This window comes from Anguilla anguilla, chromosome 3, assembly GCF_013347855.1.
Source record: "Anguilla anguilla isolate fAngAng1 chromosome 3, fAngAng1.pri, whole genome shotgun sequence".
Taxonomy (NCBI): Eukaryota; Metazoa; Chordata; class Actinopteri; order Anguilliformes; family Anguillidae; genus Anguilla; species Anguilla anguilla.
In genome coordinates, this window is record NC_049203.1 from 44,619,764 (window position 1) to 44,643,784 (window position 24,021).

General features: G+C 44.3%; 1 protein-coding gene across 4 annotated transcripts; it reads left to right on the forward strand.

The window, feature by feature from the left end:
• Positions 1-24,021, forward strand: arhgap20 (Rho GTPase activating protein 20). Of its 4 annotated transcripts, none has more exons than XM_035411708.1 (15): positions 1-479; positions 4,751-4,836; positions 10,482-10,652; positions 10,761-10,910; positions 12,394-12,435; positions 12,630-12,714; positions 13,837-13,914; positions 14,190-14,256; positions 14,633-14,821; positions 16,239-16,435; positions 16,765-16,929; positions 18,312-18,427; positions 18,852-19,041; positions 20,984-21,098; positions 21,408-24,021. In XM_035411708.1, the coding sequence occupies exons 1-15, from the start codon at positions 381-383 to the stop codon at positions 22,901-22,903; spliced, it is 3,246 nt and encodes a 1,081-aa protein (XP_035267599.1). In that variant the 5' UTR covers positions 1-380; the 3' UTR covers positions 22,904-24,021. The 4 variants fall into 4 exon arrangements, with proteins under 4 accessions (XP_035267599.1, XP_035267601.1, XP_035267602.1 ...); XM_035411710.1 differs by having other exon boundaries at positions 7-148; XM_035411711.1 differs by lacking the exon at positions 1-479 and adding an exon at positions 529-710.

Here is a 24,021-nt window from a genome sequence, read left to right on the forward strand (position 1 = left end):
CACTTGTAGGGCAGTAGTACGGTCACAGCCAGGACGGCGAGGACGCCGCTTGGCCGCACTGCTGCCTCAGAGCGAGGTTGTTGTAAAAGCGTTCGGAGAATTAGCCTCATCTGATGTCTCCGGATTTGCCTCACTTGGAACTAAAAAGGCATTTGAAATACTTTGTTATTTACATTTACAGCGATCAGGCTGCAAGTAGGCTAGCCTATGTGATTTACGCTCTCGTAATATGCGGTGACCAAGCAAAGACTCGGAGATGATGATATTTGTATGATGCTGAAATCTTGACGCTGCGCATGTTTGGATGGCTATTATGGACATGGGTTCACGTTGAGGCTTACCTTCCCTTTTGGATATAGAAACCTACAAATTCTGCCTTAATGGAAATAATGTCACCGCGACAGGAGAACATTAGCCAGAGTCGGTCTGCCTCTTTAACGGGGGAAACCAGGATCTGTGCTGTACCTGAGACCAAAAAGGTATCCCGGAAAAATTGGCTCCTGTATGTACGGTACATAAATGCCGCTGTGATAACCTTACCTGAAAGCAGCCCTATAATTTTATCGGTGTTTGCTTAGCGCTTAGCAACACGTCCGCGGAGACTTCATGAGAGTACTGGAATATATTGACTGAACGAAATATTATTACATAGTAAAATGTTCAGTATTAAATCAACTCCTAAGTGCATGTGGTCCCTCTTGGATTCATAGGTAGGCCTACTCTGTTGGAGTTAAATTAACCCTGTACTTTTCGGTGTGTATGACAAAATTAGTCAAATTGTTATTTATTTATTTATATTTATTATTTTAACATTTAACACTACAGGCCAATTAATTGTCCTATAGTTTACATTATTCTGTCGTTTTCTCTTTAGCCTTTCCTACAAGGTTGTAATCCGCACATATCCTACATAAAAATATAAAATGGGCTATGTTGTCGCATGATATAGGCTTCAGCATTCCGACTTTGTGAAAGGCAAAACTACTTAACCCGAATTGTTTCAATGAAAACGGTCAATTGTTGGACTTGGAATCCTTGTTTGACGAGTACATTAACATCATATAGGCTACTTCTGTAGCCTAATCTCAGGCGATCAATTTAAAATCAGATAGCCTATTACTATAGACCTGGAAAATCTCACTTGAATTTGCCAGACGCTGGAGCCATCCATGTCAGTTGTGGTTTTGGTATTCGCCCAGTTTTCAATATAGCGCCTGTGTTCAAGGAAACGGATAACATGCGTTTTACACCTACGGGCTCCGGACGCTCCGCTTCAGTGTTGTTCGCGTGGTGGAACGCGAGGTTCATGGAAATTTACAGTGTTTTTTTAAATGAAGAATAATCAGCAATATATTCAGACATGGTAATGTGTCATTATTATTATTATTATTATTGTTGTTATTATTATTATTATTATTAGTAGTAGTATTAGTAGTAGTAGTACGCTAGTAGTAGTGGCCGTAGCAACGAGGGAGTTGGTTATACTTTTGCGAAGTTTTTGTTAAAGTGGCTCGAGAAATGTATGAGTCGCAGCTATCTACTGTGTGACAGTCTTAATTATGTGTCATAGCCTTACTAAATCGCACTTTATTATATATAAACAACACCTATGTGTATTATGCAACCATACGGATAATGACACGGGCTTTGGATGTTTTCAGTAATTGAACGATTGCTGTTGCATCCATCTTATTCCTGTGCATAAGTGTGCATTCTCATTAACTTAAGCGTGGACAATGCATAGTTTCTGTTGTGAGAAATAAAGTCCATTATTTTAAAACACCGACTGTGTCTTGGAAAATCAGTTAAAATAACTAATTCGTAACGGCCATGTCATTCCTTATTCCTAATTAGTTGATTACAAACAAACAAATCTATTAGCGAAGCAGCTCCTCTTATTGGCACATTGAGGCTTTCTGATGAAAGGTGTCTCGTGTTGCCTGTGGGGAAGATATGAGCTTCTGCAGCAGCTCTCTACGTGCGTTCTTTCCTCTATAGAAGTGATCGCGTACAGGGCAAAATAAATAAATCCAGATTCCACCCTACCTGCCAAAAAATGAAAGACACTTAAAACCTAACTAAATACTAAATTTAAACTAACTAACTAAATTTTGTGTAGGTAGCTTATGTAAAATTGTTGGTGTGTTCTGTTGGCTATGTAAATATTGAACGTATACGCCGTTCTGTGTTGTGACAAGCAGCGCTCTGCTAGTCCTGTGGTCGTAAGTGTTATTGCAGCCTCATGCGATTTAGGTGTAAAGAAACGAGTGCACTGGTGGCACCCAGGAGCTGGATGCGTGTAGCCTATTGCGTGTATTTCAGTCTGGAAACGGAGATTGTACAGAAAACTAGTTGGTTCAATGGAGTTACAGTTGTGTGGCCATGGTAGCGATCACCGTAGTGTACTGACGTGTATATGCTTTTTCACGAAATCCAAAAGGACATTCAATGTAATTCTTCCAGAATGTAGAGCTGCTTTTTTGCTAACTGACATAATTGCTGGATTAACTCATTACTCACTTAAACGTATAACTCACAACGTTCCTGAAATGCTGAAGGTGCAGTTACAACATTATGTAGCAAAACAGTAAAAAAAGCAACATTAGGAGAAAGTTGTGTTGTACATGGCTACATGTTATCAATGATGATACGTGGGCTTCAAATTGTTAATCCTCTTTGAACTGCTCTCAGATAGTTCGGGTTCATCCAACTGATAAATGAATGAGTCGCTCATTCCCATGTGTGTATCAAAAATGATGATAAGGTCCCACATCAAATTGCTTTGTTAGTGCATTGGAACATTTCAACATCAGTTGCTTATTGGAATACATTTGCTTATCTACATATGTAAATGATTTCTAATAAATTATAATAAATGTATTTGTAATTTCAACAAGAGAACCTCCCAACAGCAACCCTCCCACACTCAAACGTGTTGTTGGCGAGTTCTCTTGTTGAAATTATGAAATTATGTTGAAGTTATGAACAATGTCTGTTCCACTATTTGGTGATACACGATAGCCATTTTTGCCCCAGAGCACTCAACATGCATCAGAGGAGGTGGGGTGTGGGGATTATATGGCTGATTAAACTGGGGGAGGCTTAGATGACCTGATTTACCAGAGAGGCCTATCAGGAATTTGGCCAGAACACCAGGGAACCCCCCTTCACACTGAGGAAAGGGCCATGGGACCACAGTGAGTTATGACCTCATTTATAAACGGCAACACACGGCAAAAGAAGGCACAAAGTAAATAAAAATTACATTTAACTTTATGTTCTATGTTAACATTTGACAAAAAATGTTTTTTTTTTCTAATTTCTTTGTCTCTTTTTTTATATGTCCTTTCTTGTTTTTGTATTTTAATCTCAACACAAATTAATACATCATAGATTAGCATCTTTAAAAAAAAAAAAGAATCTCTCAGAGAAAACAAGAGGAGAGCTGGTGAAAGTCTTTCCAGATTGTTCCTCTGCTGTCCTGTGGAAGGGGAGGAGGAGCTTAACGATTGAAAAAAGCTTTTAAAAATGGTGCACGGAATGAGGGTGTCTCTGGTCCCAGAGATGAATATGTCGACTTCCTTTTCTTGAAAGCTCTTACAGTTTGGCCAGATGTGCCAGTAAATCACAATGATATTGAATGTTGTGCTGATGCCACTATAACGCAGAATATTGTGCTGGTATCTCACAGTTATACAGCATGCTGTGTATTATGAGCTGATACCTCATAATGCTTCACAATGATAAGGAAAACGAATGTAAACGCTCTCAGAATAAGGGTGCAATGGAATTCCTTCCCTTCTTGTTTTTTTATTAATATGAAAAAGGTTTCCTGAATGTCAAGGCACTAATGTCACAAAATCAGGGCTAAGTGAGGATGGAGCCTGTTCACATGCTTTGCTTTATGAAGGTGCCATCCCACCTTACAGACATATTGGCAGTATTGGTTAAGTCCATTAAAATGTATACAAAGAACATTTCATCCGTGTTGCATAATCTCATATAACAATGCTCATTGGCTGCTTTGAATGTTAGGCCTTCCCCTCACATGGTTATGGTTATATTTGTCACAGGACATTCAATTAATGGAGGGGGCGGGCGTGGCTTATCTCATAGTATTTGTGTGATCTCCATAGTGTGCAATACAGTACTGAACATAAATTGAATCACAAACATAAGGGTGTGTGTGTGTGTGCGCGTGCGTGCGTGCGTGCGTGTGTGTATGAGTGTCTGTGTGTGTGTGTGTGTGTATGTGTGTCTGTTTTATCTTATTAAAAATAGCAGCTGTATATAAATATCAATGCTCAGCGATTACACAATATAATCTGCAATCAGCCATGGACATTGGTTGTAATCAGTGTGTTCTATACTGAAAGACAGTAGTGCTGCTAGTTGACTGAGACCAGATGGCGAGAATCTGTCCCCAAGACAGAAAATGGCTTTTTGTTTGCTTGCTTTCATTTACCTACAGGAAGTTATAGGTAAAGATCATCAAAAATTAAGATGCATCTAGAGAGAGGGACAAAATTATACTGTTTATGTTACTGCAATTTAACTTCTGAAGTGATATATATATATATATATATATACATACACATTTATATATGAAATATATATATTTCATGCAATCTAAATATTGTTGTTTAACCAATTTTGTTTATGAATAATGTGAATTTTATCATGTAATAAAATATGCTGTCCCTCCCTCCCTCTCTTCTCCTCTCTCTCCCCTTCTCTTGCCGCTACTTAGAAGATGAAGACTCTCAACCAACGAAGACAGTCGGCCCCTTCCCTGGTCATCAGCAAAGCATTTACCAAATCCAGAAACCACTCCAGGTAAGGGCCAATGAGAAACGAGATAGGAATAAATCCAAAAGCTATTCAGGGATTTTGCTTTGGTGTTTATTTTGTTTCTTTTTGTTTTCTTTTGTTCACTACCTGCACCTTTATTATTACACTGCTAGTAATAAATTAATTTGTAAATTACTGGGTAATAAGAAAGCACTAATAACTGTTCTGCAGTTTCACAAGTTGGTTGCATAACTTGTAGTTACATGTGTAGTTACATAAAGGGATAGAGTTGATTTAAGGGTAGTGTTGCAGTAAGGTTAAGGGCTTGACTTCATAGTGAGGAGGGAGAGTTGAGGTTGAATTTAGGGCCAGGATAAAGGAAAGAGGAAAGCCTGCTCTGTGCAATTATACAAACTTGCCAAAGAATTGTTGCACTGGTGAAAGGCCAAGCCCTTATATGTTGCAGTTGGGTTTTAATGAAAAAATGAAAAACTTAGATAATGGGTATACTATTTAAACAAAATAAATAAATGGAGATGGTTTTATTATCAAGGTTTACCTCCCAGGCTACACTGGGAGACAGGGAAGCACACACACACACACACACACATGCACACACACCCTCTCTGGCACTTTTGGGATCATGGGAGACCCAAATGAGCCCTGGCTGTCTCCTGGCATGGGATCAGGCGAAAGAGCTCTTCTCTTTCATTCTCTGTTCTTACTTCTAACAACTGGGCCAATGTAAATTGGGTTTGAAGAGCTGTGGCCTCCTTACAGAAGAGAGAAATTTGGAATCAAAGTCAACACATTATGTAACCCTGCGAAACAGTGCCCACAATGCTCCACTCACACCCCTTCCCGCTGAGGAGGCTTTGTTAAGCCCACATTTATTCTTCTTTGTTCCGACAAATTGTCTCCATGTAAACTTAAGGCCCATTGTTGTTATGGTATAGTTGGGTATCGTGTGTGTGTGTGTGTGTGTGTGTGTGTGTGTGGGCGCACGTGTGCATGAGTTGTTGCCATAGTGATTCACTGACAGTCACTGCTCCGGCTTGACTTGGGTGTCTCTCCTAACAGATGTTCTCATCAGCATTATTAAGAACATGTGAGCCCAGTCTACAGGGAGGGAGGGATGGAGGGAGAGAGGGAGAGGAATGCACATCTGGGTTTAAGTTACTTAATCTATCCCGTCACCTCCCATATCCTCTACACCTCAGCTGTGCTATTTAGGGTGCAGGGTTGCATACATGCTATGAAAGGTTTGATGTGTGTGTCTGTGTATGTTATGAGTACATGTGAGTGTGAATGTTTTTTATACGTGTATGTGTGTGTTTGTGTGTGAGAGAGAGAGACCTTTGATACTCCTTTATTTTAGCCACTAAAATATAGATTAACACAATCAGAGATTTAGCTATTTTACAAAAGGTCAATACTAAATACTCTGGAGCACAAGTAACATAACACACAAAAACGTAAACATTTACAATTCTTTACAATACTTACACCCTTAAACTAATGGGATTTGTACCCCCCAGCCCCTTAACAAACTCAAGTCATGTGAATTTCCTGAATTTTATTTTGCTCTGTCACCCACACTTCCAGCCTTAGCCTGGCCAAACCAAAAACTGTACCCTGGCCCAATAACAAATATGGGAAGACTGACCCCTCCAGCGTCCCACACAATGCACTTAATTGTCCAAACAAGTCCCGTAATCTGTGGCAGCCTGTAATAATGTGAGCACTGTCTCCATATTAAAGCAGAAGGGGAACATCGTACTCTTCCCCAGATCTTAAAATGCCCTGTGGACCAGCCTCCACTGTAGATTCCCAGAGTTCTTTGGTAACGGTTGAGAGAGAAAGAGACAGAGTGGTGGGGTGGGGTGGGTGGCGTGTGGTGGGGCAGGGAGGTGTGGGCAGGGATGCTGATGGATTGGTAATGAATACCTTGGTTGAGATTGAAGCAAGACGTGCTGCGAGTTTCCCATGTGGACAAGGGCATTCTGAGCATTCATCATTGGCTCAATGACGGGAGTTAAACATGCAACGCGGGGCATTGTGGTGACTTTAGCGTGCATTACAGGGGCATGGTGGGAGATCAGCTTACCGAACGGGCATGGGAAGAGGACTGAAGTTCACCCTCTCCTTTGACTCTTGCTGTTTAGTGAACAGAGGTGCCATTTACACATGTCCGAGCTCTTCCCTATGGTTCCCGTGCTTCTAACAAGGGGCGCAGTGTGTATGCGTGGTGTGCTTAATTTATCATCATTGCCCCATTACAATGAGCCAATTAGCGTATCATCAATCAGCGTCTGCAGCATCAGCAACTCACCATTACTCATTGACTGGTCATTCAGCAGAGGGAACCGTGCCACGAATATGGGAATCACTCTTCTTCTTTTATGTGGGAGAGAGAATCACACTTCTCTTTCAGCATTCTGAAAACTGAGTTTTTTCCAACAAAAAAAAAAAGAATGTGTTGAAAAAAAAGAAGATGTTGACGCTTTGTGGTTTACCCTGACGCAAGCTAAGACGTCTTTTGCAATGTCAGTCCGGAACACACAAGATGCTTAATATACTGCGTCCACAAAAAAAATAGCTTGTTATTCCTGTTTCAGTTTTCATTCTTAACTCCCGGCAAAAATATATCATTAAGTCTGGGTCACTGACATGGCTCCAAGCTCAAAATAAAACATTACGACTTAGGTGGTTGTTGTATTTAAGATGAAAACAAAAACCAGCAGACCCTGCGGCGCACCAGGACCAGGATGGCTGCTCCTGCTCTAGGCTGTTATCCTAAATGTCAGCAGGTTATCCTCCAGCATTTTTACTTTTGCAGTGGTTTGGCACGTGACTAATTACCAGCATGTTCTCTAAGTGTGGCTGCTGGTCAAATGTCCATTTTTTTATTTGAGGCTGGCCAGGTTCCTTTATCCCTGAGATAATATAACAGACCAAAAACCTGTTAGAGGTACACTGCATGATTTGCCTGCACTGCTGCTAATGGCATAAGCTTCAGAATAGCTTTAAAAAAACACAAATTTGATACAGCTAAAACTAAAATATATATTACTATTTTACTTTTTGTGTTTGTGGGTCAAATGAGCTAAATTACATGCAGTAATTACCTAATCCACATGCTTTTCTTTCCTTTATAAGAGAGAGAAAGACATATTGGATAGCTGCTTAGCTCAGTATCTTGTCAGCTCATGAAAGGTGGCTAAGTATGCATGGTTAGCTGCAGTCACATTTATTGGCATGATATAGCTAAGAATGGCTGTTTCCTTCCTAGCATAATATTGATTCAGATGCACAATTTTGCTAGTTAGGCTCAAAAAGCTATTGCTCTGACCTGACCGTAGACTTGGCTTTAGCAGAATACCGTAGAATAGCAGAGAATAGAGTGGCGGAGATACGAGAATATATAAAATAGAGTATTCTCAACTATGTATAGATAATTACACAAAGATACCTGTTGTAAAAGTGGATGGAAATGTTCAAGAAAATGAAAATTGTGACCTGTAAGTCATTTTGCTGAAATTTTAAACTGGAGTGGATATCTCGAGAGGTGTAATCTACAACTATAGCACTGCACTGCATTTCTTTAGTGTCACAATGGGAGTCTAAGGCAGGTGGACCCAAATGCAGAGCAAAAAATGGAGGACACTCAGGTTGACACAAAAACTCTAAGACTACCAGTAAAAAGCGGCAACGAAACAACAAACAGGAATGGCCCATGAGGACGCAGGGAAAATAATAAACCGGGGAGCATACAGGGAAAAACCACAGGAGACTTGAGAACTAGAGTACCAAACAAGAGACAAACTGTGCTAGAGAAACCACAAAGGCCGAGCAGAGACTGAGGGTGAACAAGGAACTTAAACACACAGCAAGACGGGTGCTTACAATAACCTAATGAACAGACACGTGCAAAACGAGATGAAACAATGATACAACAATGAGGACTAATTAAGGGAAACACAAGACGGGAAACACTAGGGACATGGAGCGGGTGGCCTTTGGTGGCGAGGAGGTGGAACAGAGACAGTTTTGCGATATATTTTTGCTAATGATGTATGCTATAGAACTATTGGGAAATTCACATTGAATTTGCCCGTAATTAAGGCATGCTCGGCTTAAATTAATGTACATCAGTACATCAGAACATTGAAGAATTGTGTTAATGTTAACAAACATAATAATTGCACTGTCGATCTTCACATGGGCTGGATTAAGTGGTAATTGATTAACTGAGATGATTGTAGCAAATTATTGTAAATAGTTTTTTACTCATGACTTGAAATAGAGGCTCTGTCTAATTGGTGGAAGATTGAAACGCAAGGGAAATTACTTCCCAGTTATCCTCTGCTCCTAAACATAATGGAATAATGGCATTTGTCTGGAACAAATGAAGTAATGATGTTTCTCCATTAGCGAGCTGAGCCGATAAAGAGTTTGACTCTTTGTGTTATATGAGCCTGCCCCTAATGTTACTGCTGTCAGACCTGGGCCTTGTGGCTCCCTTCATCCACAGAGGCACTGCAGGTTTCATCACCTGCCCACGTAGTGCAAGACTTATGTGTTTCACAAGGTCTTCGTAATGCTCTTACAATGTGGTGGGGCAGTAATGCTCTTCCCCAGATTATCTGGAACACATTATGTGTGTCTGGTTGCGTGCGGTGTCCATCATTGCTATAGCGGAAGGTAGGTGGTGGACTACCTTCCTCAGTGAGGCAGATTGGGTAATGGGCAGGGCAATGGACATAACACACTCGGTTTTCAGTGTTGATTTTGTAATCATTTTCAACTTGACTTTTACCAGGTTTGTTTCTTGCTATGGCAACACTGTAGCACCTTGAGCAGTCCTACCAATAAACTATATTTGAATTTGAGTCTGGTTGGGCAATGGCGTGGTCAGAGTGCTTTGTTTGACCCTTCCTGGCACCAGTAGGAAGTCCCCTTTTACTGTGATGGCAGTGGTAATGAACTCCAGGCAGAGCTGGGTCATTAGGGGTCTTAAATGCCTGTTACAGCACACCTGAGTCATAACAGCACACTCTAAATATACACTGGGGCTTTAACCTCTCGGGTCTCAGGAAGTGAGTAACCTCGTTAAAACAGCGCGGTCATTACACCGGCTGTTAAGGAGCCTTGACCTCCCACAGCAGGGTTCAGGGCCAGGGCATGAAATACACAGCGGTGTGTGGGAGTGTGTGTGCGTTACATTACTGGCATTTCACTGAATCTCTTATCCAGAGTGATTTACACAGCCTGCATTTTTGTATGCAGTCTGTTTATATACTGTAGCTGGTAATTTAACTGAAACAATTCAGGTTAAGTATCTTGGGATACACGGGCAATCACCACACCTGGAAAGTAAAATCTGCAATCTGAGTTTATAAGCCCAGTTTCCTAACAATTTTACACCATCACCCTTCGCACATGTGCAAAACCATCAATCACATTGAGCGTACACTTAATATTCTTATTTTGACTGTTTAAATGTGAACCTCTTAAAAAACTTCCTCTCTCAGCCCCTCCCTTCATCACGAATACTCTGCCTCAGTGTGGCCCTGTTCTTGGGGTGCTTTTGTATCCCAGACACCAGAAAGCACACTATTTTAGGGTGTTTCTCTGTTCCAGATGCTGAGTCATCCTGTGTTCTTTTGTGGGGTGCGTGTGTGTTTTAGGGAGCAGTGCCTGTCACCTGTCAGCCCAGAGATGTGTCCCCTGGTCCAGTCCTTCCTGACTCCGGCACGGACATTCCTCACCCACGGCCACGCCCAGCTGAAGACTGGCCTGCAGACACAGGAGCGATACCTCTTCCTCTTCAGCGACATTCTCCTCATCACCAAAGCCAAGTGAGTCTTCTGCCCTGGAGAGCATGTTCACGTAGAGTGCTTGTGTCTACTTGCGTGTGTGTGTGTGTGTGTGTGCATGCATAAACGACATCCCCATGCGGTCTCCAGGTCCTCAACACATTTCAAGCTGAAGGCTCAGGTGCGTGTGTGTGACATGTGGACAGCTGGCTGCATGGAGGAGGTGTGTGAAGGCAGTACCAGCCCTGACAGAAGCTTCGTCATGGGCTGGCCCACCTTCAACTGTGTCGCCACCTTCAGGTACAGCGCCGCCCCTGTGTACACGCTAAACACCTGCATATGCACTGTGGCTGAAGGCATTTCACTCTGCAGACCTGCACATACACTACAGCCAATGGCATTTCACTCTGCAGACCTGCACATACACTACAGCCAATGGCATTTCACTCTGCAGACCTGCACATGCACTATGGCTGAAGGCATTTCACTCTGTAGACCTGCACATACACTACAGCCAATGGCATTTCACTCTGCAGACCTGCACATACACTACAGCCAATGGCATTTCACTCTGCAGACCTGCACATACACTGCAGCCAATGGCATTTCACTCTGCAGACCTGCACATGCACTACAGCCAATGGCATTTCACTCTGCAGACTTGCACATACACTACAGCCAATGGCATTTCACTCTGCAGACCTGCACATACACTGCAGCCAATGGCATTTCATTCTGCAGACCTGCACATGCACTATGGCTGAAGGCATTTCACTCTGCAGACCTGCACATACACTGCAGCCAATGGCATTTCACTCTGCAGACCTGCACATACACTACAGCCAATGGCATTTCACTCTGCAGACCTGCACGTACACTACAGCCAATGGCATCTCACTAAACTGGACTTCACGTACACTACAACCAATGGCATTTCACTCAGCACACCTGCACATACACTACGACCAAATGGCATCTCTGTGACTGAACACACCTTCAAACATGGCCTGTCTGAGCACACCTCACTAACACAGCTTCATGCTAGAGGGCAGCTCTGCCACTGAGCACACAGGGAGGTGCAGGGACAGCAGTAGTTCAGCTGTGAGCTCTGCAGTCGTCCCCTGTCCTTCCATGTCTGATAACTTTCACCCTGTCATTGCTCCTCTTCAGAAGCCTGCTCTTCTCTGTGCCTGGGGGTGAACCCCATAAACACCGTGCTGTGATCAGAGAAAGTTTAAAGTTTTTCAGGGAATAAAGCCACACAGCGTAGTGCCCCAGTGCCCCAGCAGGACTCCAGTTTGTGTTTGAGTGAGCACACTGAGACAGAAAAGCACTGTAACATGCGTATGAAACCGGAGTTGTTTTTGCATTTGCTCAGTCAGTGCAATAATTCATTTTGACCTTGTCTTTTTCATACCACATTGATATTATCGCAGACAAAAATGTTTGATATCTTAGGCCAGAAATCTGAGCACAGGGCTGTCTTGAAGAGCACTGTTTTCATGCCTGATTTGAAGGAGCTGTGATGTAATTCCCTTCGGAGTCCAGCCGTTATAAACGGTCCCTTAACCTTTGCTTGTATACACAGAGCGGGATGGTTGGAGTCTGGCTGAGGTGCTGGTGCATGCCAGGTCTATAACTCATTTTAAAAAGCAGCCGTTTGGATGAGATCCTTGTAGGAAGATTACTGTGTTTTACGAGGTCTTATGTAAGAGTGCAAATGGAAAAGAGTGATGCCAACGATGTGTGACTTTGGATTCCACATTTTTGTGTTTTCTCCCAGTTCGGTGGAACAGAAAGAGAAATGGTTCTCCTTCATAAAAAGGTAATCCCCTCTGGCTGTAACATGGCAGGGCCCTCGCCTACCTCTCCACCACCCCAAAAACATCTGTCTCATTCCTTGACGTCGTGTTTTTGTCCTTTACTCTGTGAATTGCCAGTCCATATTTTGGTTTGGTTTATTTTGGTTGTGTTTTGTGAGCTGCCTGACCTGTTCTGTCTTTTTTCTCCCTTTCCCAGTCAAATAAAAGAGGAGAAAGAAAAAGATGACCCCGAAACCATTCCTCTTAAAATATTTGCTAAAGACATTGGAAACTGTGCTTATGTAGGTATTCTGTGTGTGTCCTTCTATGGATATGTGTGCACATGTACATGTGATTGTGTGTGCATGCTTCTTACACTATATTACACTGATTTAGAAGATGCTCTTATCCAGAGCAGACCTGGATCAAGTATGTATTTGTTTTGGAATCAAATACTTTTCTAAGCTTTACTGATCTCGTCTGGTGTATTGGAACCAATGGCATACTCTCAAAAAATGCAAACCCCACCTTCTGGTCATATTGGCATGCTCAATTACACAAGGCAAGATCAACAGAGCACAGAAAAGTATTTGAATCCAAAACAAATACGTATTTGAACCGGGTCTCATCCAGAGCAATTTATATTGTACAGGAAACTAAGTGCATTCACCTGATTATTTGAGCTACAGTGTATAGTGTCAGGCGTGTGTGTGTGTGTGTGTGTGTGTGTTATGTGTCCGTGTGTGCTTATGGTTGTGTGTACACAGTGATTATCCCAGGGCTTTTATGAGGTCTGGAAGTCCCTACAGCTCAATCTGTCCTCCAGCACAGATGACCTTGGGGGCTCAGCCTCACCAAAACAACATATGGGGGCTGCCACCCTCCCACACCACAGAATATTCAGTCTTCCCCTATAATCTGCTCCCTATCAATCAGCAGCCCCCTGAAACTGCGCAGATGGAGGCATGGGGGAGGGGAGGCAGGGTGGGTCGTACCTAATCCCCCTGACCCCGCGAACCCCCACCACACACACACATACACACACACGTGCGCTCTCTCTCTCTCTCTCTCTCACCCTCTCTCGCTGTCTCTCTCATGGTATGAACTCAGTTCCCCAGTGTCTGACACTTACTGCAGAAAGAAACACAATTCTATAAACCTTGGGCTGATTATATGATTCACACACACACACACACACACTTACACACCTGTTTCTACCGGCCCCTCCTCTGTCTACACCTGTGAAGTTATGTTTGGATATTTTGATCAGTTAGATTAATGCAAAGTAACTGCAAGTGACTAACACCCAGATAGATGTAAGCCCAGGAGGTGCTTAAAGCCAGTGCTGAACTAAGAGAGCTTGTGCCTTTAAAAGCCGTTTTAGGTTCCAGTGTCCTGATGTGTTTGCCCTGTTCCCATCCCAGGCCAAGACTCTGACTGTCAGCCACACAGACTGCGCCACGCAGGTCATTGCCATGGCGCTGCAGCAGTTTGGAATTTCGGTGAGTGTCTCCCCTCAACCCCCTTTCCCTCCAGTCCTCCCCACCCTATGAATCCACAGTGTATGCCTTGATAAGGTTGACAGGGCCCCCTCCTCCATGTGTCTGTTGTCTGTTCGCCGCGTGTGTGTGTGTGTGTGTGTGTGCGTGTGTGTGTGCACGCGCATGTGATTGGACGCTGTGTAGCAAAGTGGTATTGAAAGTGTCTCTTCTGTATTTCTCATATGTAAGGTTGTGTGAAATATTACTCTCTCTCTCTGTCTCTCTCTCGTATATAGGGCTGTGTGAAAGATTACCAGCTGTGGGTGAGCTCAAAGAAGGATGACCCTCCCTACCCCCTGATTGGTGAGTGTCAATGTATTGAAGTCCTCCATGTTCAAATTCATCAACTCACCTGCACAGCACGTTGTCCTGAGCAGCTTAAAGGTCACAGGCCTATGTAATGACCAATAGCCAGGTTGTTCTGTTCTATTCTGTCCCACTTCTGTCTCTTTAGCATTGAGGTGAAAATTTCCAATTTTATGCATCTTTTGAATATTCATGAATGGTTCTGACAGTACAGAGCTGATGTAGATGTTCTGTAGTATTGTATTGGAAACTACTACTGGAATCTCCTGTCAGCAGTAGAGGGGAATAAATAAATTGAAGAGGTGGCCATCTGATTTATAGAAGCTGTTGTAACATTTTAACACAGTACCTTTGATTCCTGACTTCCTCACAGGGCATGAGTTTCCCTTCAGCATCAAGATGAGTCACATCCGGGACCATGGATTGCAGAACGGGGGAGGGAAAGAGACAGTTACTCCTCCAGATCTGCAGGGGATGCTGCTCCTGGAGCGGTTGCCTTTGAACACGCAGTGCCAGTTCATCCTCAAGCCCAGCCGAGTGGCTGTGGAACAGCCTGTACTTGGTAAGGGACTCTCGTTCTCACACCTGCACGCACAATCACCAACAAGGACTGCTGACCACTCACTCAGTGGCCTCAATAGGAAGACAGAGGGAGGGGAGTGAAGGAAGGCATGAGAGAGAGGGAGTGAGGGAGAGAGTTTTTTGACTGAGAGAGGGAGAACAAGTGATGAAGGAGCTTTTTAGAGGAAGAGAGCTACAAGGGGGCGAAGGAGAGAGGGAAGGAGAAAGGGAGAATGAGAGTGGTTTGAGGAAGAGAGGGAAGGAAGCGGGGGAGTGCTAGAGACAGAGAAATGAGTAGTTGAGTTGAAGCTTGTTTTCAGGTTTTCCAGAACCACAGGGCTCCACTGATGTAGCCACAGGCCTCGCCTTAAATTCCTTAGCGCTCAAGTCACACAGTCATTTAAGTCTATTTCTGTATATAAATACATGTAATTTCCCTGTTTTTCCTCTACTCTCCATGTCATTTTTTAAGGAACCCTGGTGCAGGTAAGTGGGGAGAAATCACAGAGACGGAACTGTGTGCGAAGGCCACAGCTGGTCGGCAAACCACCACTAGTCTCTCCCATCATCCAATCCCTTGCCCTGAAGACCTCTGTGAGCCATGATGCAATGCATGGCATATTTATAAACTTTTAATGGTGCACAGACTTGGAAGAAACCTAGTGAAAAAAACTAAGCTCAGCAACATTGTTTTGTAGTTACAGTGGAGAACACACTTGCGTGTGAAAGTTGGATGAAATGTTTTTAACATATTTTGTTGAGGCTAACAGCTCTTGGCAGGGTTGTGTTTTTACAGTGGTCATTATGTGATGCTCTGTTTTCCATCTTTCTCGACTTCAAATACACTTTATTTCCAGGGATGTGAACTTGTGTTGCTAAAGCATTAAAATACATATCTACAACAACAACACCCTACCCCCTTTCCAAGAAGGAAGGAAATTCCCCCACATACACCCACTTTAAAGAACTGAGTTATAAAACAAAAAGAAACGAAGACTGCATCTCAGTATTAATGAGTACCACAGACGATACAAAGCCAAATGCAAATACAAATATGCAAGTTATCCCACAGCCTCTATTAAACTTTTGTTTGATATTTATCCCACACCCTCTCTTAAACTCTCTTTCTGTTGTGTAAAAACACAGACCACCAGCTTCCTTTGTGCACATCAACTCTTGCTCTACAGCCTAAATGCTTGTGCACCAGCATCTGTCAGAAGGACACTGAGAAAAAGAGAGAAAAAAATGAACGTTGTTACATTGCTGTTCTGATTAATTTTTTCTTCCTTCATTTAAGTCCTTTTCTTTTCCATATGCATTGAGGATATGAGTGTGCGCTGGTGAATTTGAGAGAGAGACTGAGAGAGAAACAGAGTGTGTGCAGGTGAATCAATGCCGTCTTCCTCTCCTCTCTCCAGACGGAGGCCAGAAGCCGTTCAGGAGGAAGCGCTCCATCATGGCCTGGGCTTTCTGGCGCGGCTCCAGCTCTCAGCTGGATGGGCTGCCCGCCTCGCCGACCCTGCCCACCTCGCCCACCTCGCCCACCTCCAAACAGTTGTTTGGCCTACCACTGAGCGCCGTGTGCAAGGGCGACGCCCTGCCGAAATCCATCATGGTGAGCGCCTGACCCGGGGCCAGTTTATGGTGTTAATATACTCAGACATGGTATTGTATGGCCCCTTAATGTATCCAATGAAAAAACAACAACAGTAGTGATAATTACATTACATTTAGAGTGACTTACACAACATCACATAGCATTTACATTGCATCCATTTATACAGCTGGATATATACTGAAGCTATTCAGTACCTTGCTCAGGGGTACAATGGCAGTGTCCTATCCGGGAACTGAACCTGCAACCTTTAGGTTACAAGACCAGTTCCTTACCCATTAGACTACACTGCCGCCCCAATATCTATGATAATATCTCTCTGTCTGTAGGACATGCTGGCGTTGCTGTACCAGGAGGGCCCATTCACCAGGGGGATATTCCGTCGCTCGGCGAGCGTCAAGGCGTGCCGGGAGGTGAGAGACAGGCTGAACTCCGGCGATGAGGATGTCACACTCACCTGCGAGTCTACCTTCGTCACCGGGGCTGTCTTCAAGGTACGTCCACAGCACCTCTCAGACCAGGGTACCCTTCCTATTTTACCACACCTATGTGGGAACGGAAATCATGATGTGGTCTTCAATAGTGGTTGTCAATGACACGCCATTATAATGTCATAAGTTAGCTGTGTTTTTACTCTGAGCTCTATGTGTTTAGTCCAGTGAGACGGCCTAACTTTAATCTTTAAATGCGAATTTTTAATAAAACAAAACTACCATGACCTAACTGTCTAAGCACCCCCTTGACTGCACCCCACCCACTCCCAATTGTATAACCTAATTTTTCAAACCAGAAGACCATAGAAACAGAGAAAACAAATCCAAATAATCCATTAAGCAGCAGCATCCAAAGATGTACTGTAGAAAATTGAAAGCATGTGATAATGTCCATTAGCCAGACCTTTTACTGGAAATGTCAACTGAAAATCTCAAAGTTATGAGTCTGAATGGAAGTTTGGTTACATTGTCTTTTAGTCCAGATTTTATGCTGCCAAAAGATCTCTAAACATTTTAAAGAGACAAACTCGATTTGTGTTTGAGAAACAATGTGAAACGTTAAGCCCAAATTTGCATCTATGGCCACTATAGAGCCCTTTAAATATACTAGAGGAATTCTGTCTAAATATAAATGAAATATACTATTTGATATTTATCTGATATACATGGAAATGCTGTTTTTGTAATTTTGTGCATTTTGCCTAACATGAGATCATATAAAGCATGAGAAATAATATTCTGGCAAAATGTACCTACCAACAGCACAGGTTTCTGCAAAGGTGTGAACAGCATATGGCACTTATCCCTGATGGAGTAAACTACTCACTGTGCTTTCAGTGACATTGTACATTCAGGCAGCTGAGAGACATGTCTGTGAGACAGGAAGCTTTTGAGCATATTCTGGCCATCCTGCTAGTGATTTTTCCACTATTTAATAACATTATTTCTGTATTCTGATATCAATGTCCTCTGAGGAAATGTAACACAGAGAATGAGGCATGCACACACATGCACACACAAACACACACACACGCACGCACTCACGCACGCACGCACACAAACACACACACACACACTCAGACACATGCGAACACACACACAAACATTTTTTCCAAATGAGGACCTCATTTTTCTAGGATAATGCTGACTGTATGTGCATACTAATTAAGATCAGCCTAATTTACCTTAGTCAAAAGTGCTTCTGTAGGTCAGTCAAGAATGTCCTTGATAAAATAATGGTATGTGACTTTAAAATAGCAGGTACTCTCTGTACACAGATCTGTTTCTGTCAGGCCCTGCCTTACGGGAGGGAACAGTGCACTTCATCCCATACAGAGTGACAATCTGGCAACCCCCTGCATCTATGGTCTCTTCCCCAACAGGACTTCCTGCGGCACATCCCAGGCAGCCTGCTGTCCCAGGACCTGTATGAGCAGTGGGTGGAGGTGATGGAGCAGGCAGGGGAGGAAGAGGAGGAGCGCGTGCAGGCTGTCCAGAGGTAACACCTCCATGGTCAAATCACACCCACTCAATGTGACTGTCACCAGGATGTTATCCCTCAGCCTTGAAAGATTCACTAGATAGACTGTGCTTCCCAGCCCCTGCTTAGAGAAAGGCCTTTGAGAGAGACAGAGAGACGAAAAGGAAGGACTGAGAGATTGGATTGAAAGGTTGAAAATATGATATCAATATATTCTTGCTTTACTGGCAGGAAAAAATAAATTAGAACAGCAGATAGTGGTTGAGTGTCTTTGCTTGAAAGAAAGAAGCTCACTATGGTTCATCTGACCTGTGAATTTAAGACTGACATTGAGGCAAAATGATTGATGTCTCGTTATATGTGCTGCATGAAAGTAAAAAAATATATGGTTGTCCTCAATACCCTTACTCCATTCACCCCCTCCCCCCCTCCGCCCCAACAGACTGGTGCAGCTGCTGCCACCAGAGAACCAGCTTCTTTTGGGACACTTGCTCGCCGTCCTCCACTGCATCCATCGGCATTCCCACCACAACCAAATGAACAGCTTCAACCTGTCGGTCTGCATCGCTCCCAGCATGCTTTGGGCCCCCAACCCCTGCAGCCCTAGCATGGAGAGCGAGGGCACCAAGAAGGTGAGGGGAAGTGCCTCTGACTTGAAAAACTGCTTGCCATAACAGCCTTTGAGTCTAATTTGATGTCCCAGAGATTCAGGAGAGCTTCGTGTTTGGGTGGGTCATGTAGTTGCTAGGCAATTTGCAGCCCCAGACTATGTCACCAGCTGACTGGGAGTCTATGGTGGTGGGACCCAGCTGGCTTTATTCTGCCATGGAAAGGGTGGATTTAAGCTAGCTAGGATTCATCTAGGTACTGCTGAATTAGTTTCACCCAATGACATGGTAGGCACCCACAGACCCCGCGTTTTCAGTGAGAGAAACATCTCTTTGCTGATCAGCGCTAGCTCACTCCTGTAGCACTGTGTAACCTGAAGGATGAAACATAGTCACTGGCTTATGGGTGAATGCGCACACTTCGGCCTGAGAACTTGCTGTGTGGCACTGTGGTAACTGGAGCCACATTTGGCCTCTCCAAACAGTGGAGAAAAATAAAAAGCGGGAAAATTGTTATTGAGAAATGTCAACATGCGGTCCTGTCTTTCTTCTTGTGGTTAAGCAGCTGGGTTATAACAGGACAAAAGTTCAATCTGCGTTCAGAAATTACATTTTATACACCTTATCATACAGACCATTTTTTTTGGCACGTGTTTATATAATGAATTACTTGGAACTACAAGCTGTGGCTAACTTGAAAGTATTTGAGAAATTTCCTTTGGAGATTCCTAAGGGCAATTCTGTTCTCAGAACCTAGAGCTGTGAGAATGTTTCTCTCCCAATTTGTTTGTTTTTATGTGTGTAAGTTCCCTTCGGCAGCTGCACACAGGGTAGAGGGAAAATGTTTTTTTCTACATTCCATATAACATGGTCCACAGATGAGCCAAGGGTCTGCTTCTCACCACTCTATTTACTGCAGAGGGCCATCTGTCAAATGCATGACCACTACTACTACTACCACTACTACTACTACTACTACTACTACTACTACTACTACTACTACTACTACTACTACTACTACCACTACTACTACTACTACTACTACTACTACTACTACTAATAATAATAATAATAATAATAATATTCATCATCATCATCATCATCATCATCATTATAAATCAATCCCACATATGTATTTAACTTTTTTAAGGAATAGTGCTGCAATACATGTCTGTGTTAATGTAGCATATTAATCATTATCATGAGTTTTGACACTACATTCAAGATCGAGGGTGTTCCAGTCCTGTGAATGTGGTGACACATTGGACAGCAAAAGTATGTTAGCTGGGTGGGGTCTGTGGTTGACTATTTCAGTTGTTTTTAAAGAACTGGAGCTGGTCTTTTAGTTGTCTTACTAACTGGCAGGCTATGGGTGGGACCTGGAGGAGCAGATCCATTCACCATCCACCACTCTGTAATCCAAGCTCAGTGTTTTTACAAGCTGTTTCAAAACAATATTTCTTCCCAGTTTACCCCCATGCCCACTGTATATGCAAATTATTCTTTTCAGACAAATCAGACAAATTAATGGTGAGTCACTCTGCGTGAGTATGTTTGTGTGTGTGTGTGTGTATGTGTGTGCGTGTGTGTGTGTATGTGCGTGTGCGTGTCTTCATCAGAAGAATGGAGAGCAGCGGTCTACAAAGGGAAGTTGAAGTGAGAGAAAGAGAGACAGAGGGCAAGAGTGGTGAGCTGAAAGTAGGCCTGTTTCTCTGAAGCCAGCAGGCCTTCACTACCCCTGGTTGAGATCAGTAGTGCTGGCTATGCGTGCGCTGCTCCAATGTAGCCCCAGTATGGCAGTTTGCATTTCAACAACAGATCCTCACCAGCTGCTCAGCACTGCAGTGCACATACATAGCGTCTGCCACCATCTATGCTAGGTTTTTCTATAAAAAGAACAGGAACTAGATCACTAGCCTAGGTGGGATGTAGTGACCAGGCATAACGTGCGGCACTGTCTCTGCAGGTGTCTGAGGTGGTGAGGTTCCTGATCGAACACTGCTGTGAGGTCCTGGGGGAGGACATCGCCTCTCTGTTTGGAAGGTTCCCTGAGAGAGCCAGCAGCAGAGAGCACGGATCCGGTAACACACGCCACCGTCTCTTACGCACTCTTCTCCTCTCCTGTGCACTTATCTTCTACACACTGATCTCTACTCTTACACGCTGTCCTCTGGTGTGTAAATTGATTCCTCTCAGTCACTGGAGAGTGAAGCATGTTGTTTTGTTGACACAAAATGGTTTGAAAGGAGTAGTTGTCAAAATTAATGTTCACCTTCCAAGTAGTGCATTGGTTGTTGTGGTGAGTATGAACCAGGCTATTTTAAGCGCCAATCAAGTGAACAGGTGTATCTTATCCTCCCTCTCTCCCTTTCTCCTCCCTGTGCGCACAGATGTGTCCTCCTTCCAGCTGAATGACTCGTCGTATGACAGCCTGGAGAACGAGCTGAACGAGGACGGCGGATCTCCGCTCCAGAGCCTGCGGCTCCACAAGGGCAAGCAGGAGAACCGCAGCCGCGACTCCGTCCTCACGCTGAGCGACGACTGTGACCTGGACTCCTCCTGCCTGGAGCTCCCCCCGCTGGCCAGACCCAGGAAGTTCACCTCCGCCACCCAGCAGCCGCCTCCCCGTGCCCTCCGCGATGGCCCTGCTCCCGAACCGGACGCTCCGCCCCCTCGCTGGCAGCGCCGATGCTCCGAGCCCGCCCTCAGCCTCCCACTTTCTAGCCACGCCCCCAGCAGCGCCTCACACCTACCTGTGAGCCGCAAGTCCAGCTATGACGCCGTGACCAACTGCAATGTTTTTGGGGAAGAGAGGGACCTGAGCAGAGGAGGGGGAGCAGGCGAGGTTTCCCGGGGCGTCCCACCCCCGCCGCTGTGTCGGAAACCCAAGCATCCCTCCTCAGCTCTGCGCTTAGACACAAGCCTGTCCAGCCTCTCCTCTCCAGCCACCTCCCCCTCTGGCTCCTCCATGAGCTCTTTGGACAGTGCCTTCTCTCAGGGCTCTGCAGACTACACCATCCATCATGCACCCAGGACCCAAGGCCACCCCCTCTGCTCCCCCACTTCTGGCTCCGCCCCCTCCTCAGAGTCCCCCAATTGGAGTCAGCACAGGGGCACCCACGGCTTCCACCCCAACACAAGGGAACTACTCCTGTTTCCACAACAACAGGACAAAGATGGTGGAAGGGAGGGTGAGGAGGGGGAGGAGGTTGAGGAAGAGGAGGAGGAGGAAGGACAGAGGGATCCTGGTGGGTTAGCGGGAGACCTTCCGAGGAGGAGGTCCTGTAGTCCACCCTCCTACCAGCAGGTGGCGCTGAAGGTCCAGCGTTACAGATCACCATGTTACCGCGTCCGTGATCGTGGCCTGATGGCACGGGAGGGGAGGTCCCCTCACGCCACCCCGCCCTGTGCGGTGTTCTATGGGCAAGCCACCTCCAGCCTGAGCCTGCAGAAGGAGCAGCCACAGCCCCCAGTCCCACCTGCCCCGCCCACTCCACTTACTGACGGGCCTCGTCGACGCGCTTCCGAACCCTCTGTGCTCCGTTTGGGCAAACCCTCGACAACCCACCTCAATACAAGGAGGGGATCGTTAATGGCAACAGCATGTGCTGGGCAGGACCTTCAGAACAGTGGGCTAAAGGTGTCCGATGTGGAGCCGCACCGCAACCCCGAGCCGCGGTTCTGCCTGTCTCCCTCCACCACCAGGGCCCTGAGGGACTACTTCTTCACAGCCACAGCAACTGACACTGGGGATACCCTGAAGCGGAGCCAGGAAGTGGCCTCCGCCCTTGTCCAGGGCAAGAGGGAGTGGCAGGCACGCCGTTGCAGTGACCCCAGGTTCGATGATTTTGAACAGATGCTTTTCGGTGAGGAGTCTTATGTGTGAGCACTTCCTCCTGCAGTGACTGTCTTTCTCATGTGGAAGCAGCCTTTCAGGCTCTGCCTGTACAGACCCACTGACACACACAGGTGGCTGTAAATCACAGCCAGCTGTGTTCACCCAGTTCATTCACATCTGTCCCTGAGTGAAAAACAGACCTGTGTGCACACGCACACACACACACACACACATGCATGCACACACACACACGCAAACTGTGTTATGCTCTTATATTACCATTTCTGTTTATTTAATAAGAGTGTTATGATGCAATTACAAGACCAAAAATAAATGTAATGCAAACACCACTCATAAGCTCACTGTATTGACTGTGGACAGCCTTAATAATTACATGAACCTTTATGTCTGAACCTCAGAGTGAACCTGCAGGCTGTCAGACATATTATAAGGCTGAATCTACTGTGCATCTTCCATTCATTCACAGCAAAGGTGTGTGTGAGTGTATGCATGTGTATGCAAGCATGTGTATATCTGTATATGTGTGTTGTCTGTGCACATGTATGCAGCATATATGGGAGTATGTATGTGTGTGGTGTGTGTGTGATGTGTTTGTGCCTGTGTGTGTGTGTGTGTGTTCGCTAGGCATAAGACATCAAGCAGGACTGCAGGAAATGATGCATTTACAGCACTTGTGTTTCTCTTCCACAGAAAACACAAAGCACACTGTGTGCATGTTTGCATCGGTATGCATTTTTCTTTGTGCATGTATGTGTAGGTCAAATCTAGGCAATTGTGTACATATTGTGTTATTTTTTATTTTCCCAAAGTATTTTCTAACATTTTAAAATTGTTATAAAAAACACTGCTGCCAATAATGCATACATTTATGATGATTTGCAAATATAAAATTAAAAAAGAAAAAAAATTGTAAAAGAAAAAACGTATAAACTTAAACTTATAATACATTTCTACTTCTGTTCATTTGTCATGTATAGTTGTGTATTTATGTTTATATGACTGTCTGTGTAGTTAGTAGTAGCTATAATGAGCCTAATGTGGATTTCTGTACAATCAAACCCTGCTGCTACTGTCTATAAAAGTATAACTGCTACATGAAAATTAACTATAATAATTTCAATAAATCATCAGCTGTTATAAAGTGA

Excerpts from the sequence above, each read along its gene's own strand:
- arhgap20 (XM_035411708.1), top strand. The coding sequence starts at position 381 with ATGGAAATAATGTCACCGCGACAGGAGAACATTAGCCAGAGTCGGTCT. Across the intron at positions 13,915-14,189 it reads TGCAGCAGTTTGGAATTTCG|GGCTGTGTGAAAGATTACCA; the intron begins GTGAGTGTCTCC and ends TCTCGTATATAG. Across the intron at positions 14,822-16,238 it reads TGTGGAACAGCCTGTACTTG|ACGGAGGCCAGAAGCCGTTC; the intron begins GTAAGGGACTCT and ends TCCTCTCTCCAG.